At 46.7% G+C, this 18015-nt stretch overlaps 1 protein-coding gene across 1 annotated transcript in view; it reads right to left on the bottom strand.

Moving 5' to 3' along the window:
• MPP1 (MAGUK p55 scaffold protein 1) overlaps window positions 1-6114 on the bottom strand; it is a 40575-nt gene extending 34461 nt beyond the window's left edge. The window contains exon 1 of the mRNA XM_054713555.1: window positions 5914-6114. Within this exon, the coding sequence (XP_054569530.1) occupies window positions 5914-6015 (102 nt within the window). The 5' untranslated portion in view covers window positions 6016-6114. The remainder of the gene's footprint in view (window positions 1-5913) is intronic.
• Window positions 6115-18015: the final 11901 nt, after the last annotated feature.

The following is an 18015-nucleotide window of genomic DNA, read 5'->3' on the forward strand; positions in this document are numbered from 1 at the left end:
CTGGGATACAGCAGTGAGTAGGAGACAAGACCCCCATGCTCACAAAGCGGGCGTTGCAGTGGGCAGATTCAACGACTACACAATCAGAGGGAGAGGCAGACAGAAACATCCATGGTGAGAGAGAATCATGGATGGGCTGCCTCCTGCACGCCCCCTACTGGGGATCCAGCCTGCAACCCCGGCATGTGCCCTGACCTGGAATCAAACCTGGGACCCTTCGGTCCGTAGGCTGATTAGAGGGAATATCAAAGATGATATGTGCTATGGAGGAAAATAAGGCAGAAGTGGGGCAAGGGGGGTTTGCGATTTTAAGTAGGGTGTCCAGCCCAACCGGTGTGGCTCAGTGGTTGTCGACCTGTGAACCAGGAGGTCACGGTTCCATTCCTGGTCAGGACACATGCCCAGGTTTCGGGCTCAATCCCCAGTTAGGGGGCGTGCAGGAGGCAGCTGATCGATGATTCTCTCTCACCATTGATGTTTCTCTCTCTCTCTCTCCCTCTCCCTTCCTCTCTCTGAAATCAATTAAAAACAACAAAACAGCCGGGACCGGTTTGGCTCAGTGGATAGAGCATCGGCCTGCAGACTCAAGGGTCCCAGGTTCGATTCCGGTCAAGGGCATGTACCTTGGTTGCGGGCACATCCCCAGTGGGGGTGTGCAGGAGGCAGCTGATCGATGTTTCTCTCTCATCGATGTTTCTAGCTCTCTGTCCCTCTCTCTTCCTCTCTGTAAAAATCAATAAAATATATTTAAATAAATAAAAATAAAAATAAAAACAACAAAACATATTAAGTAGGGTGTCCAAGGCGACTTTTGAGCAAAAACGTACATATGTATTTTCTTCTTCCTGTATATTTCTTTATGTGGAGGCAAAAAGAAAAAGTGAAGAATCAGAAAAGAAAATTCCATGTGACGAAAGTTGTGTTCTGGTTCCGTAATTCAGAGCTTTTCTTCCTGTCCACCCCCCACCCCCCCACCCCCCACCCCCCCGGGGTCACTTCCCCTTTCCCAGAGCTTTTGGAAATTTGGCTACTTACTCTTGCCTTTCTATGCCTCACACCCAGAGACCTCCTTTCTGAGCAACACTGAAAGTTTTGAGCAAGTCACTGCTTAGGGAAAATCCCGACATCAAGGAAATGTCAACTGATTTCGTCTTGCTTGTCCCAGGGTACATTGGGCAATGCCTCCAGACGTTTTTGTTGTCGCAAGTGGGGAGCGGGGCAGGTATTAGTTTTCCCAGCAAAGAATTACCAGACTCACAATGTCAAGAATGCCAAGGTCAGAGAGACCCCCCGACTTCAGGGAATTGGTCTTGACCTGGGAAATCGAATTCACTGGCAGAGAACAAATGAGTTAGCAACGGTGATCTTCTCTAATTTAAAATATTGACTGGGATGTGCATGATAGCATTTTAATATACTCAGCCTCCGAGGGGTCACAAGGACACCAGACGCGTCAGTTTTGAAAGGCAGTCACCAAGTTCCCAGAAGGGAAGAATTCGAACAGAGACCACACCTTGTTCTGGGAAAGTGGGGACAGGTCTAAATAATTTGAAAATAGCACTTTTTTTTTTTTTTAAAAAAATAAGTTTTTATTGATTTCAGAGAGGAAGGGAGAGGGAGAGAGAAATATCAATGATGAGAGAGAATCATGGATGGGCTGCCTCCTGCACTGGGGATCGAGCCCACAACCTGGGCATGTGCCCTTGACCGGGAATCGAACCCTGACCTTGTGGTTCATAGGTCAATGCTCAACCACTGAGCCACGTCGGCTGAGCTACACTTTATTTTCAATTATGCTTTCTGTTGAAAAGGAACAACTCGGGTTCCAACAGCTTCACAGCACCCTACACCTGCCTCTGTGTCCTCACTTATTTACACGGAGCCGCAGCACCAGGCCTGCACACAGTAGGGCCAGAGTGAATGATGACCGGTGTGGAGTGATGCTGCATGTGATGGCCTAAGAAGCAACAGACAGGTCTTCTTAGTGGAAACTCACCTGGGCCTGACTTATTTTATTTTTATTTTTATTTTTGATAGCAAACATTTTTTAATACTAATAAAGAGCTTATTCTGCCGAAACCGGTTTGGCTCAGTGGACAGAGCGTCGGCCTGCAGACTGAAAGGTCCCAGGTTCGATTCCGGTCAAGGGCATGTACCTTGGTTGCGGGCACATCCCCAGTAGGGGGGTGTGCAGGAGGCAGCTGGTCAATGTTTCTCTCTCATCGATGTTTCTGACTCTCTGTCCCTCTACCTTCCTCTCTGTACAAAATCAATAAAATATATTTTTTTAAAAAAAGAGCTTATTCTGCACAATTAGGAAAGAAAGACACCAAACCATTTAAACACAATGTATGTACAGTTATGGCTTTATACAGTAATAGCAAAGATTATTCTTGTGTCTGTAGTACATCAGCATCATCTGAGCCTGACTTATTTGTCAGTTCTTTTTTTTTCTTTTTGGTTTGTTAGTCCTTACCCGAGGATATTTTTTTCTACTGGTTTTTAGAGAGTGGAAGGGAGGGGGAGAGACCGAGAGAAACATCGATGTGAGAGAGACACGTTGATTGGTTGCCTCCTGTACCCACCTGACCGGTGCCAGGGATCGAGCCTCAACTGAGGCACGTGCCCTTGAATGGAATCAAACCCGAGACCCTTCAATCCGTGAGCCGATGTTCTAACCACTGAGAAAACTGGCCAGGCCTGTTCATTCATTTTTTTTTTTTATGTGGGATAGGGCCAAGGGAATTTTTAGGGATTCTCGACCTATTTAATGCCAGGTCATGGGAAAAGTGCTGCTTCAAATCAGACTAAAGAGAAAAGTAGTAATAGGAATTTTACAATCAATTTTATGTGTACTAATGGGTAGGTACTATGTAAAGAATAAGGCCAGCCCAGCCGGCATGGCTCAGTGGTTGAACCTATGTACCAGGAGGTCTCAGTTCTATTCTGGGTCAGGGCCCATGTCCGGGTTGTGGGCTCGATCCCCAGTGTGGGGCGTGCAGAGAGGGCAGCTGATCAATGATTCTCTCTCATCACTGATGTTTCTATCTCTCTTGCCCTCTCCCTTCCGCTCTGAAACCAATAAAAATATTTTTTACAAAAGAATTAAGGCCAGAGAGAGCTTATAAAATTAGTTTCTCTAAGGAAGGAATTATATACTTAATGGTGGGAGACAGGTTACAGTTCAAACTTATTGCAAAATTATCATTTGACAATTTTTCAATATATATATATACACTGAGTGGCCAGATTATTATGATCTATAATAATCTGGCCACTCATTGTGTGTGTGTGTGTGTGTGTGTGTGTGTATATATATATGTATATATATATTAGAGGCCTGATATATATGTATGTGTGTGTGTGTGTATATATATATATATATATATATATATATATATATATATATATATATATATATATTAGAGGCCTGGTGCATGAATTCGTGCATAGGTTGGGTCTGGCCAGCCTGGCCAGGGGGAGGGGACATGGGCGGTTGGCTGGCCTGCCTGCTGGTCAAACTCCTGGTCGAGGGGACAATTTGCATATTAGCCTTTTATTATATAGGACCGTGGTCGGCAAACTGCGGCTCGCGAGCCACATGCGGCTCTTTGGCCCCTTGTGTGTGGCTCTTCCACAAAATACCATGGCCTGGGCGAGTCTATTTTGAAGAAGTGGCGTTAGAAGAAGTTTAAGTTTTAAAAATTTGGCTCTCAAAAGAAATTTCAGTCGTTGTACTGTTGATATTTGGCTCTGTTGACTAATGAGTTTGCCAACCACTGATATAGGATATACACTGAGTGGCCAGATTATTATGTGTTCAGAGATCATAATAATCTGGCCACTCAGTGTATATTTTTAAAGGTAAGGATCTAGATATTTCTTTTTAAAAAAATATATTTTATTGATTTTAGAGAGGAAGGGAGAGGGAGAGAGAGATAGAAACATCAATGATGAGAGAGAATCATTGATCGGCTGCCTCCTGCACACCCCCTACTGGTGATTGAGCCCGCAACCCAGGCATGTGCCCTGACCGGAATCGAACCTGGGGCCCTTCAGTCCACAGGCCGATGCTCTATCCATTGAGCCAAACCAGCTAGGGCCACTTTTTCAATATTAAATGTGGACTACGGTCAGAAGTAAAACTTGGGGTTTTGAGTCTTGCCAGGATCGGAACACGGGATGCCTGCCCCTGGACACGCGGCTCTTAGAGAGATGTTGGATGTCCCAGTGCAGTTCAATGTCCCAGTGCGGTTTGAAGTGCCCGACAAGCATTATCTCAGGAAAGCATCACCACTCCCCTCCAGGCAGGGCCATTTTACAGAGAGGAGAAACCTAAGGCACAGAGAGCTTCAGCGGCTTGCCCAAAGCCACACAGCAAGCGCGAGGCACAGCCTAGTGTTGACAACCAAGACTGGTAAGAGCCCCGAAGGCAAGGTGAAACTCAAGAAATAAGAACCAGCTCGGCTGCCGTGGCGCAGTGGTTGAGCGTAGACCTATGACCCAGGAGGTCACGGTTCAATTCCCGGTCAGGGCACATGCCTGGGTTGTGGGTTCGATCCCCAGTGTGGGGCGTGCCGGAGGCAGCCGATCAATGATTCTCTCTCATCACTGATGTTTCTTTCTCTCTCTCCCTCTCCCTTCCTTCCTCTGAAATCAATAAAAATATATTAAAAACAAAAAAAGAAATAAGAATCACCACTTAGAGATTCTCCCTCCGATGCCCACACCTTGGCAGATCTGGATACTATGTCATTCAGGGATTTAGTACCTCTTCTTATTTCAAATCGTTTAATAACAACAAAACTGGGCGGACCCCCAGACTGTATCCAATATTTGAGGATAAACTCACAGCTCCACAAAAACCGCCGTCTACTCGGACTGTGCACCGACCACTTAACTCCTGCAGTCGTAGGGCCTCTTTTCAAATCGGCGGACAATCTCCCCACCTGCCCATCAGATTTACACACCCTCTGGTCATGGAGTTGGAGAGGGGGCTCAGCTCATGTTGAGTGAAAGGAACCAGACAGAAAAGGGCTGCCCACAGTTGGATTCTCTCTCTCTTTCCCTCTCCTACTTCTCTCTCTCTTTCTCTCTCTCTCTCTCCCTCCCTCTTCACTCGGTGGTGCCAGGCCACTGGCATGTCCTGTGGCTGAGGGGTCAGATGAGCGAGGGAGGGAGGGAGCTTTCTGGTAACTGCACCCCTGAGGGAGAGACCCTGAGTGACCCACCACCTTGCCTTGTGGGGTCCCACTCACACCCAGAACTATGAGAAATACTAAGGAAATGGTCACCCTCCCCTGTGGGCATCTTTGAGGACAGAGGTTCGCAGGCGTTTACAGGTCATCGCGGGGACCCCGAGGGCGGAATTACCTCTGAAATCTTTGCATTCCTCGTCCACTCACACACACACACACACACACACACACACACACACACACACACAGGCGACCGCATGCACACACTAACACAAGGGATCCTGCTACATGCAGAGGGGCAGTGAGTGAGCACTTTAGAGCCGGAGTTGGCTTTTACAACCCTTTCTGCTGACCAGACACAAGCGTTTCAACACCAACGAATCAGACCTCTTGGATCTGCTCCTCAGGTCTTTCTGTTACCCCGATTTCCGTCCACGAAGAAGTTTTCCTTGACCTTAAAAAGCACTCTGTCCAGGCCTTGGCCTCCGCTGATTCCCACCCAGAAGGGCTGACCAGGGCAACCACCCATCGCACCCAAAACTCCGCGCACACGCTGCTTCCCGCCGCGGCCTTCACCCCGGAGACAGGACCCCCCCGCCCCCGAGGGCAGGCCCCCCGGGGCCAGGGCCGCAGACGGAGGAGGTCCCCCAGCAGGCGGTGCGGCCGATTCCTGGCTCGGCACCCCGCGCCCCGGGGACCCACGGGGCCCGCTCACCTCGGGCCGGCTGCGCTTCTGCAGCAAGTGCTCCAGGTAGAGGTCGGAGAGTGCGGTGCGCATGCTGCCCCCGCCCTCGCCCCCGCTCGCCTTGAGCGTCATCTTGCGGGAGCCGGGACGCCGAGAGGAGACACGGGGACGCGGAGACTCGGGGTCGGAGCGAGGCTGCTATGCAAAGGGCTCGGTGCCTGCGGGGCGAGGGCGGCGGAGGCGGCGGAGGCGGCGCGACTGGGCCAGTCTCCACCCCGCGGACGCCCCGCCCCCCGCCGCCCTCGCCCCGCCCCCTGGACCCGCCCACGCCCGCCCCCCGCGGCGCCCGGCGCTGGCTCCCGAGCGCCACCAGGAGGCGCTGCTCCCCCCAAGGCCCCTGCGGCTAAATTCCCGAGGGGCTCGGAGGAATTAAAAACAGCGCCCAACAGTGCAGGGACCCCCGGCCTCGGGCTGGTGGAGCGCAAGGCCCATTCCCTGGCCAAAGTCCTGGGAGATCAGAAAGCATCTAGGGGCTTCGACTGCCTCCCTTTGGACTCCAGGCTCAACCCATAAATGGATGCGGGTAGGAGATGTTGCGAAAATGCCTTTAGGGCTCCTGTGCGGGAGGTACTCTGTCATTTGCATTGCTGTGCAGTGCTGGCTGGGGCGGCGCGTACACTTGGCTGTTCAAGGATCAAAGACCCGATGGCCTCCTGAAGCAAACTGGTTTTTACCTGGATGGGCCACACCTGGTGCTGATGGCACCACAGTTTTGAGAGGCCAGTGGAAGGATTCCATAGCATCCTAACGCCTTAATGGTATTAAAACAAAACTTTTTGCTGGACTGCGCAGGGCTCAGGGCTGTTCACTGTCTGTAGAAGCCTTTACCTGATTAAAAAAAACAACACCTGGCCCCCTTTACACCAAGCTAGTAACCTTTTCTACGCAGTTAATTACTCCGTGTAATCTTATTTGGACCGTCCAGTAACTCAACCAACTGGAGGAAATCCAAGGGTAAGAGTTTGAAGCCAGATCACCCACTTTTGTCTGCTAAGAAGCTGAGTTCACATGATTGATGGCTGCCTTCCCCAAGATTGCCCTAAGGGGGGACTACAGAAGGAGAGAGGGAGAGAGAGAGAGAGAGAGAGAGAGAGAGAGAGAGAGAGAGAGAGAGAGAGAGAGAGAGAGAGAGATCAAAATTAGGAGTGTGATATTGGTGCAGGTCTAGACTGAGCAAAGGGATAGATTAGCAAACACAGTGACATAGCCTTGCACGTGTAAATTGGTGGTGTATGATAGAGGTGGCATTTTATTTTATTATTATTTTTTAATCCTTACTCGAGGATATTTTCCCACTGATTTTTAGAGAGAGTGGAAAAGAGAGGGGAAGATAGATAGAAGCATCGATGTCAGAGAAACACATCAATTGGTTGCCTCCTGCACGGGCCCTGACCAGGGTCCGGGGCTGGGGAGGAGCCTGCAACCCAGGTATGTGCCCTTGGTCAGAATCCAAACTGGGACCCTTTGGTCCGCAGGCCAACGCTCTATGCACAGAGCCAAACCGGATAGGGCAGAGGTGGCATTTTAGGTAAGTAAAGGGGAACTTTTCATTAAGTGAAGCTGGAAAATAGTATTTATACTGAAAGAGATGAAATTGTAACCCTCCTCCATGCTGTACACACACACACACACACACACACACACACACACACACTCTATTCCAGGTAGATAAGACTTAAGTGTTATAAACACAACTTTAAAACTCCTGACAGAAAACATTGGCAAAGAGCTTGGTGACTTTGGGATAGAAAAAGATTTATTAAACAATGCAGACAAACCATTGACTATAAAACAGAATATTGATAACTTTGCCTTTGTTAACATTAAGAACTTTTAGTCATCAAAAGACAAAGCCCAAAGCAAAAAAGACTAGGTGTGCATTGGGAGAAAATATTTTCAATAAACACAAGTGACAAAGGATTTCTATTATGAATATATATGTATATGTATATTATATATATGTATACGTATGTTATATATATGTATACGTATATTATATATATACATACATGTATGTACAAAGTAATAAGAAAATCACAAATAATCCAGTAGAGAAATGGGTAAAAATCATGAATAAACATTTCATAGGTGGAGAAATACATATGACCAATAAGTATATGAACAGATATTCTACCTCATTAGTGATACAGGAAATGCAAATCAAGACTACAATGAAATACTACTGTATACTCATTCAATTATCAAAAATTAAAAGGTCTAACAATAGCAGCTGTTGGAGAGGATGTGAATCCATATGAGTTCTTGAACATTGCTGGTGGGAATAAAAATTGCGACTTAACAGGAAAAGAGTTCCCCATTATCTCTTAAAATTGCACATGCATCTACCTTCCAAGGTAAATTATTTAAAAAATATATATTTTTATTTATTTGAGAGGAAGGGAGAGAGAGAGAGAGAGAGAGAGAGAGAGAAACTTCAATAATGAGAGAGAATCACGGATTGGCTGCCTCCTGCACGCTCCACACTTGGGGTTGAGCCCCCAACCCTAGCATGTGCCCTGACCCAAGAACCGAACCCATGACCTCCTGGTTCATAGGTCGATACTCAACCACTGAGCCATGCCAGCCGGGCCCAAGAGAAATTTTTAAGTATGTAGCACAGGGACCATGTACCCCGAAGTTCATAGATATACTTTTTGTTAATAGCAAAAAACAACTCAAATGCCCACTAACTTTGGTATATTAACACAGTGAAAATATTAATGAAGCAAGAAGAAAACAAATCAGAGATACATGAATATATAAAATAGAGAAAAACCCTTCCTTCGTTCCTTCGCACTCCCTAGAGGAAACAACCTCCCCCAGTTTGGGGGGGTAACTTTCCAAGCCTTCCTCTATGCGCATACAAAATACTCAGAACCAGAGTTGCCTTGTTTGTCCAGAGTGAGAACCCGTAGAACGCATGGCTTTGCTCCTTCTCCTGAGCCAAATCTTTCTTCATTTCCCCCACCTCCCCATGAAGCAGGCCTCGTTTGGGGACTGACCCAAGACAAGATTTTTATAACTAGAAGATCGGTTCAAACAAAGCCTGAAGCAAAACTGACAAGGAAGGGAAAGGAATTGATCTGCCAGCAGGTTTTGACCTCATCTCTCTCACTGGTCAAAGTTCACCCAGCTGGGTGTTAATTTCCTCATACCTTTGAGTTGGGTTACTTTGGTCCTGGCTGTCACTGGGGAGTCAGATCCCACAAACCACAGTTCAGTGCCGAGTCCAGAGTCCAGAAGTCGTAGGAGTCAGAGCCTCCATGAGTCTGTTCAGACTGAGTTTGAGGGGTATAAATTGGATCCAATGTTCCATATTTATATGATAAGTAACTACAGTGATTGATATTTAAGAATAGTTTCTGTCTTTCTCTCTTCCCATAAAATCCACCCATTTAAAGTGAATAACTCATGCCCGGCTGGTATGGCTCAGTGGTTGAGTGTCGACCTATGAACCAGGAGGTCATGGTTCAATTCCCAATCAGGGCACATGTCCGGGTTGTGGGCTCAATCCCCAGTGGGGGAGGGGGGTGTAGGAGGCAGCCAATCCATGATTCTCTCATCCTTGATGTTTCTTTCTTTTTTTAAAATTATTTTATCATCGTTGATGTTTCTATCTCTCTTTCCCTCTCCCTTACCCTTTGAAAGCAATAAAAATATATTCAACAATAAAGTGAACAATTCAAGTGTTTTTAGTATAATCACAGAGTTGTACAACCATTACCACTATCTAATTTCAGAGCAATTTCAACATTCCCACACCCATCATCAGTCATTTCCCAACCCCCTCCCTTGGCCCCTGGCAACCACTAACCGGTTTTCTGCAGGACTACTAATTGAGTCTACCACCAGGGGCTAAAATAAACTCACCCTCAAAGTTTTATAAGTACAGATTGGCCCTTGCACTGCTTGGTTGCTCAAAGTCATACTGCCCAGGTGGCCTGACAAACTTGAAGTGGATAATTTAACTTCAAGCGATTTCTTTTCTTTTTCTAAAATATATTTTTATTAATTTCAGAGAGGAAGGGAGAGGGAGCGAGAGATAGAAACATCAATGATAAGAAGGAATCATTGATTGGCTGCCTCCTGTAAGTCCCCCGCAGTGGGATCGAGCCCACAACCCCAGCATATGGGGGCAACCAATCGGGAGGCAACCCAATCGATGTGTCTCTCTCACATCGATGTTTCTCTCAGTGTGTCTCTCCCCCTCTCTTCCATTCTCCCTAAAAATCAATGAAAAATATCCTCGGGTGAGGATTAACAAAACAACAACAACAACAAAAATATAAAGGTATGAAGATTGGGAAAGAAGAAACAAAATTGTTATTATCTGCAGTTACTTATTGTCTTTGTAGAATATTTGAAAACCTACAGATAAATTACTCAAATTGTAAGCACTATTAGTAAGGTTGCTGGCTAGAATCATTATAAAGAAATCGATTGCATACCTATACACCAGCAACACACGGAAAATATAATTGAAAAAAACACCATTCATTACAACATCTAGAATAATCAAATACCTAGGAACATATCTGTCTACACAGACTGTATTGGAATCCATTAAAGAAAAGCTAAAAAATGGAGATATAAGTCATGTTTGTGGTTTGGAAGACTCGGTTTTATGAAGATGTCAGTTCTCCCCAAACTGGCCTGTAGACTTTATGCAAGTGCAATAAAAATCTCAGCAGATATGTTGTGTGAAACTTGACAATCTAATTTAAAAACATGTGTGGAGTTGTAAACAACAAGAAGAGCAAAAACATTCTAGAAGAACAAGGTGGGGAGATCTGCCTTCCAGATAGCAAGACTTGTAATAAAGTTATGGTAATTAAGAGAATGTGATAGAGGCACAGAAATGGACAAATAGACCTGTGGAACAGAAGAGAGCTTAGAAGCAGGTTTATGCATATTATATCCTATATAATAAAGAGCTAATATGCTAATTAGACTGAACAGCTGAACGACCTTCAGGATGTCATTCCGGACGAAGTCTCGGCAGCTGGGGCTGAGGCAGAGGCGGTTAGGGGTGATCAGGCAGACAGGCAAGTGGTTAGGGGTGATCAGGCAGGCAGATGAGCAGTTAGGGATGATCAGGCAGGCAGGCAGAGTGGTTAGGGGTGATCAGGCAGGCAGGCAGGCCAGCTGTTAGGAGCCAGCAGTCCTGGATTTCGAGAGGGATGTCTGATTGGGATCCCTGCGGGATCGGGCCTAAACTGGCAGTCGGACATTCCCCAAGGGGACATGGATTGTGAGAGGGTGCAAGCCAGGCTGAGGGACCCCCTCCCCACCCCGTGCATGAAGTTCGTGCACCGGGCCTCTAGTATATATATATATTTTTCCATTTATTTATTTATTTATTTTTAAAAATTTCTTTATTGATTAAGGTGTCACATATTTGTCCTCATCCCCCCATTCCCAGCCCACACCCCTCCCCAAGGATGCCCCCACCCCCCTGTTGTCCTTAACCATTGGTTAGGCTCGTATGCATGCACACAAGTCCTTTGGTTGATCTCTCCCCCTTACCCCCACCTTCCCCTACCCTCCCACTGAGGCCTGACAGTCCGATCGATGCCTCCTTGTTTCTGTGTCTGTTCTTGTTCATCAGTCTATGTTGTTCATCATTTCCCCTAGATGAGTGAGATCATGTGTTACTAGAAATATACTTATAAGAACCAAATGTGAGACGAGCAATAATAGTTATGCTGACAGGCAAATGAATCAGTCTGTAGTGAGTTTCTTTCTGGACCAACAGTTCTTTTGAGATCCAATTTCAATGTCCACCAGTTCCTTATGTGTACATGTTGGCACTGACCCCTCAGCTCTGGATGGTGGACAAATGGTGGTAATGCAGGTCCGACTCCCTCTGGTTTGGTCTCGCCCGGACCCAGGGGCACGGCTTCACCCGGACTCAGGGGCGCGTGGCCTCACCTGGACCCAGGGGCGCGTGGCCTCTCCTGGACCCAGGGGCGCAGTCTCACCCGGACCCGGGACCCAGCCTCACCCGGATCCAGGGGCGCACGGCCTCACCCAGACCCAGGATCCAGCTTCACCTGGACCCAGGGGCACGCGGCCTTGCCCGGACCCGGGGGCGCGAGGCCTCACCTGGACCCGGGACCCAGCCTCACCTGGATCCAGGGGCACACGGCCTCACCTGGACCCGGGATCCATTGATTTTTTAAGAGAAAGTGGAAGGGAGAGGGAGAGATAGAGAGAGAAACATCGATGTGAGAGAGACACAACGATTGGTTGCCTCCCACACACGCCCCAACCAGAGCTGGGGATCGAGCCTGCAACCAAGGTATGTGTCCTTGACTGGAATCAAATCCGGAACCCTTCAGCCTATGGGCTGACTCTCTAGCCACTGAGCCAAACCGGCTAGGGCGCAGATTTATGCATATTTAGACCTTTGGTAACATGACTACAGAATAGTAAGGAACAGACTTGCACTAAGTGGTACTGGGCATGTTGGGAGCCATATCATCAAAACAGAAACTGAGACTGGTTAGAGGTGAAGGCAAACACTCTATCCAAATGACTGTGGGTGGAAGAAGTTCAGAGACGGTGACTCCTTGGACAAAATTTAAAGTTTTTACTGAGGTAAAGCTCGGGGTGGAAAAGTACTGGGAACGCGGGTCAGCTGACTCTGAGGATGGATGGTCACACAGCTTGTCTTTTTTCAACATCCCATGCCTTTTTCTGGTCAGCCAGTTCCAGTTCAAGGTGCTCACTCCTCAGAATCTGATCTTGCTCCTTGGAATTTATTGCTTCTTGGAATGTATTGCAAGTATGTGCTTGTTTTTCAATTCCTAGAACTGCCCTTAGGCACAGACGTTCAGTTCAAAGTTCAGGAGTGGAAAAGGATAGCTTTAGACAATAAAAATTTAAAAAAAAAAATAATTCCAAGTAGCTGAAGGATTTAAATAGGAGAGACAAAACTACAAAGACAATATAGGAGACTTGATGATTTTGGGGTAGAAAAGTGTTTCTTTTTTTGGGGGGGGGTTCTTAAATAGACATCAAATACACTAACAGGAAAATGATTGCCAAATTTGACTACATTAAAACAAGTACTTCCACTCATCAAAATACATCATATCAAGAGTGAAAACATCATCTTCAAACTGGGAGAAGATATTTTCCATATCGATAGCCTACAAAGCATTAGTATACAGAACATATAAAGAATTCCTGCTGATAAATAAGGAATAAATGAAACTACAATTCAGAAAAATGGGCAAAATTCATTAACCGTAGTTTCATAAAAGAGAAAGAAAAAAGAAAGAGAAAGACAAATGATCCATAAATATGTGCAAAAGGTCTTGAATTGTCCAGCTGGTGTTGCTCAGTGGTTGAGCATTGACCCATAAACCAGGCAGTCATGGTTCCATTCCCAGTCAGGGCACGTATCTGGGTTGCAGGCTCGACCACCAGTAGCTGTGCAGGAGGCAGCCGATCAATGATTCTGTCATCATTGATGATTCTATCTCTCTCTCCCCCTCCCTTGCTCTCTGAAATCAATAACACCTTAAAAAAAAAAAAAGTCCTTTAATCTCATCAGTTATCAGGGGAAACGCAAAGTAAAAAATAGTAAGATACAACTTCTCATCCAAAAGATTGGCAAAAATGGAAAAACGGATGATATTTATGTTCTCAAGGAAGTGGGATAATGAGAACATTACACTCCCCCTGCTTGCTGGTAGGAGTATAAATTGGTTCAATCACTTTGGGAAGCTGGCATTGTATAATGAAGTGAAGTGTGTGCACTGACCCTGTGACCCGGCAAGTCAATCACTGGGCGTATTCTTTAGAGAAATTCTTGCATATGTGGCCCACAAGACCTGCAATAATATTTATAGAAGCTTTATTTCAATTAGGTAAAACCCAGAAACAATACACATGTCCTTCAACAGTTGATGGTCTAAATGAGTAGAGCCCTTTTCATATAATAGGATGTTACACAGAATGGATGAAAATGGGCTAACTACTATTGCAATCACCAACATAATGGATCTTAAGACATAAAGCAAGTAAAAGGAGAAAATCACAGAAGAATACATACATGTGATTTAGTTTTTATGAAGTTTAAAAACAAGCAAGGCTATTATGTTGGAAGACAGGTCAGGGGTTACATTAGGGGTGAGGAGGAGCTGGTGATGCAAAGGGGGAGGGCCAATCAATTTGTTTACTTTGTGATCATTCTTAGAGCTGAAAACTTATTATCTGTGTTCTTTTCTGTAGGCACACTATACTTCAAAAGAAGAAGTTAAGCCCAGCTGGTGTGGCTCAGTGGTTGAGCATTGACCTCTGAACCAGGAGGTCACGGTTCGATTCCGGTCAAGCGCACATGCCCAGGTTGCGGGCTTGATCCCCAGTGGGGGGGCGTGCAGAAGGCAGCCGATCAATGATTATCTCTCAGCATTGATGCTTCTATTTCTCTCTCCCTCTCCCTTCCTCTCTGAAATCAATACAAATGTATTTTGAAAAAAAGAAGTTAGAAAATTCTGGGGCATCGAGCCTCAGGGTACCTCAAGAATTTAAAAAATAGGGGCAAAATTAAATATATATTGCCAAACACAATGGCAAAAAATATAAAGAAAACCAATGAAATAACACAATGTACAGGACAGTGGGAGGAGAGAGGGTTATGAGCTTGGAGTGTAAATTGTTACAACTATTCTGTGGAACAATATAAAAAACCATAAAATGGTCCTAGCCTATAACACAACAATTCCACATTCAGCAACTTAAGGAACTTGGACAAGATATCCTATATAATAAAAGGCTAATATGCAAATAGACCAAACGGTGGAACAACTAAAAAACTGGTTGCTATGATGTGTGCTGACCACTAGGGGTGCACACGGAACATGGTGGGCCGACGCCCGCGGAGGGATGGTGGAGTAAGTCAGCAGGGGCGCCAGACCAAGGCAGGGCACCAGTCGCTGTCATCAGGGTGAGCCTCTGGTAGTTACTGAAAATGCTTTGCTCACACGTGACATGGTCCCACCCGGTGCTTGCACCTGCTGCCAGCACTGGCCCTGCTCGCACCTGCTGCTGGCGCCTGGAGCTGGCCCCAATCGCCCCTGAGGGCTTCTCCATCTCCCCCTGCTCATGAGGGGTGATCAGGGCAGCAGCCACTGCTCACACCCGCTGATGGTGCCGGCCCAAATCACTCTGCGCTGTTAGAGGGTGCGAGTGGGGCCAGCACCATCAGCATGTGGGAGTCGAGGCAGCAGGAGCAGGGCTGCCGGCAGAAGGAGAACAGGGGCCGCAGCAGGAGAGGCTGGGTGGGGACACGCAGGATGGGCCGAGACCCGCCCCTGTGCCCACAGCAGCCAGGCTGATTCTGGTTTCTTTGCTGCTATTTGAACATACCAGGGGTACTCTCTCTGTCCAGCACCTGTGCCTGCTGCATCTTCTGCCTGGAACACCTGTTGTTGCCTTTGAATAATCTGAATCCTCCACCGGCAGGGGCAGGGGCACTCCACAGGAGCCAGGATGAGTGTCTGTTTTGTCTGGAATAGTGCCATGCTCACAGTAGGTGTTCAATAAGTGTCCACCAAGTGAATTATTTCAAACGCAGAACAGCAAAAGGGAAAAGCCAGTGAATAATTTATAAAACCATTATCTACATTATATTTATAACTAGTGACCTGGTGCACGGATTCGTGCACATTGAAGGAAATTAATTAGAAGGTGGCCAGCAGGGTGGGACTGGGCAAGATGGGCTGGACACGCCCTGGAGCCAACCTCCTAAGGTCCCTCCCCGGCTGGCTGCACCTGGGGTGGCGCTGTGGCTCAAAGGGCATCTGTGGAGTGAGTGGGGTCCCTCCGGCAGGTGGGGTCCCTCAGCCTGGCCTGCAGGGATCGGGGCTCTCCAACGTCCCCTGAGGGGTCCCAGAGTGCGAGAGGGCACTCTGCAAAGTTGCTGTCATACAGGGTGTGGAATGCAAACACAAGTGTGCAGTAAACCAGATTCGGGCCTGACAGTGCCCCAGCAACAACATAACCCATGGCCGAAGGTAGAATCACGCAGCCCCATGAGGAATTGGGCTCCCTCCTCTCTGGTTTCAAGGCGTGTCACCCGAGAACCGCAGCTGCCAAGTCACTGCAGGTTGGCAGCTCTGGCATTGACCATTTGCCCCTGGTGGTCAGTGTGCATCATAGAGACCAGTCGGATGGTCGGACACTTAGCATGTTATCCTTTTATATATATAGATAGTGAAAATGTAGAAAAACCTTAAATACAGTCATGCACTGATGAAGGATGAGGAGACTTCTGAGAAATGTTAGGTGGTTGTATTGTTATGCAAACATCATAGGGAGCCTGTACACAAACCTAGATGGTGCAGCCTACTGCATGCCTAGGCTGTATGGTACAGCCTATTGCTCATAGGCTACAAGCCTGTACAGCATGTCACTGTACTAACCTGAGAGTAAATCAAGCACAAGAGAATGCAATCAAGAGACATGATGGACCAGCTGGTGTGGCTCAGTGGTTGAGCGTCAACCTATGAACCAGAAGGTTATGGCTCGATTCCCTGTCAGGGACTATATGGAAAAAAATTACGTAGACATTTATTGATAGGGAAAGATATCCATGATATGTCACAGTGAAGAAAAAGGTAAGCTACAAAATAGCATGCACTGTGTGCTATTTGGTAAAAGAAAAAGTATCCATGTGAATGAGTTTCTGTGACTGTGTGTGTGTCAGCATTTCTCAATCCTGTGTTCCAATTTCTGCATGTTACACCCTCTCCTGGAGATTCATATTTGCCTTTAAAGGCTCTTAGAGGTCCTACAACAAAGAAACAAACAACATGAAAACAGACTCACAGATACAGAGAACAGACTGACAGCTGTCAGAGGGGAGGGGGTTGGGGGAACCTCATAGACACAGACAGCAGTATGGTGATTACCAGAGGGAAAGGGGGTGGGGGAAATAGAGGAGGGTAAAGGGGGGATAAATGGTGATGGAAGGAGACTTGACTTGGGGTGGTGAGCACACCATACAACATACAGATGATGTATTATAGAAGTGTACACCTGAAACCCATATAATTTTATTAACCAACTAGAGGCCTGGTGCATGAAATTCGTGCACTGGGGAGGGTCCCTCAGCCCAGCCTGCACCCTTTTGCAGTCCGGGGCCCCTCAGGGGATATCCGACTGCCGGCTTAGGCCTGATCCCTGAGAGTATTGGGCCTAAGCCAGCAGTCAGACATCCCTCTCACAGTCCAGGATCCCTAGCTCCTTACCAACACCTACTCGCTGCTCCTTACTGCTCCGTTCGCTGCTCCTTAGCACTTCCATGGAGGTGGGAGAGGCTCCTGCCACCGCCACTGCACTCGCCAGCCATGAGCATGGCTTCCAGGCTGAGTGGCGCTCCTCCTGTGGGAGCGCACTGACCACCAGGGGGCAGCTTCTGCATTGAGCGTCTGCCCCCCTGGTGGTCAGTGCAGATCATAGCAACCGGTCATTCCGCCATTTGGTCGATTTGCATATTAGGGTTTTATTATATAGGATGTCACCCCAATAAATTCAATATAAAAAGAAGAAAAAAGAAATATGCTTACATTTGGTTAATCCAGCATCTCTCAAAACTTAATTGAGCCCTGGCTGGTTTGCTCAGTGGATAGGGCGTCGGCCTGAGGACTGAAGGGTCCTGGGTTCGATTCTGGTCAGGGCACATGCCCAAGTTGCAGGTTTGATCCCCAGTGGGGGGCGTGCAGGAGGCAGCCTATCAGTGATTCTCTCTCATCATTGATGTTTCTCTCCCTCTCTTCCTCTCTGAAATCAATAAAAAATATATTAAAAAAACTTAATTGACCTCAGAGCTCCTATTATCTCATAACATTTATTAAAACAGAAGTATTGTTTCATAGAACAAATTTTGGGAAACTGGTACTATGAGCATAAAAAATTTGAAAAGAGACACACCAAAATGTTAAGAATGTTTATTTTTGGGCTCTAGGATTATGGGTACTCTTTCTTCTTTTTGTATTTTATGAAAAAAAAATTTGCAACAAGCATGTGTTACTTTTATAATCAAGACAGTAATAAGGGTAT

The sequence above is a fragment of the Eptesicus fuscus genome, chromosome 1 (genome assembly GCF_027574615.1).
Source record: "Eptesicus fuscus isolate TK198812 chromosome 1, DD_ASM_mEF_20220401, whole genome shotgun sequence".
NCBI classification, from domain to species: Eukaryota; Metazoa; Chordata; class Mammalia; order Chiroptera; family Vespertilionidae; genus Eptesicus; species Eptesicus fuscus.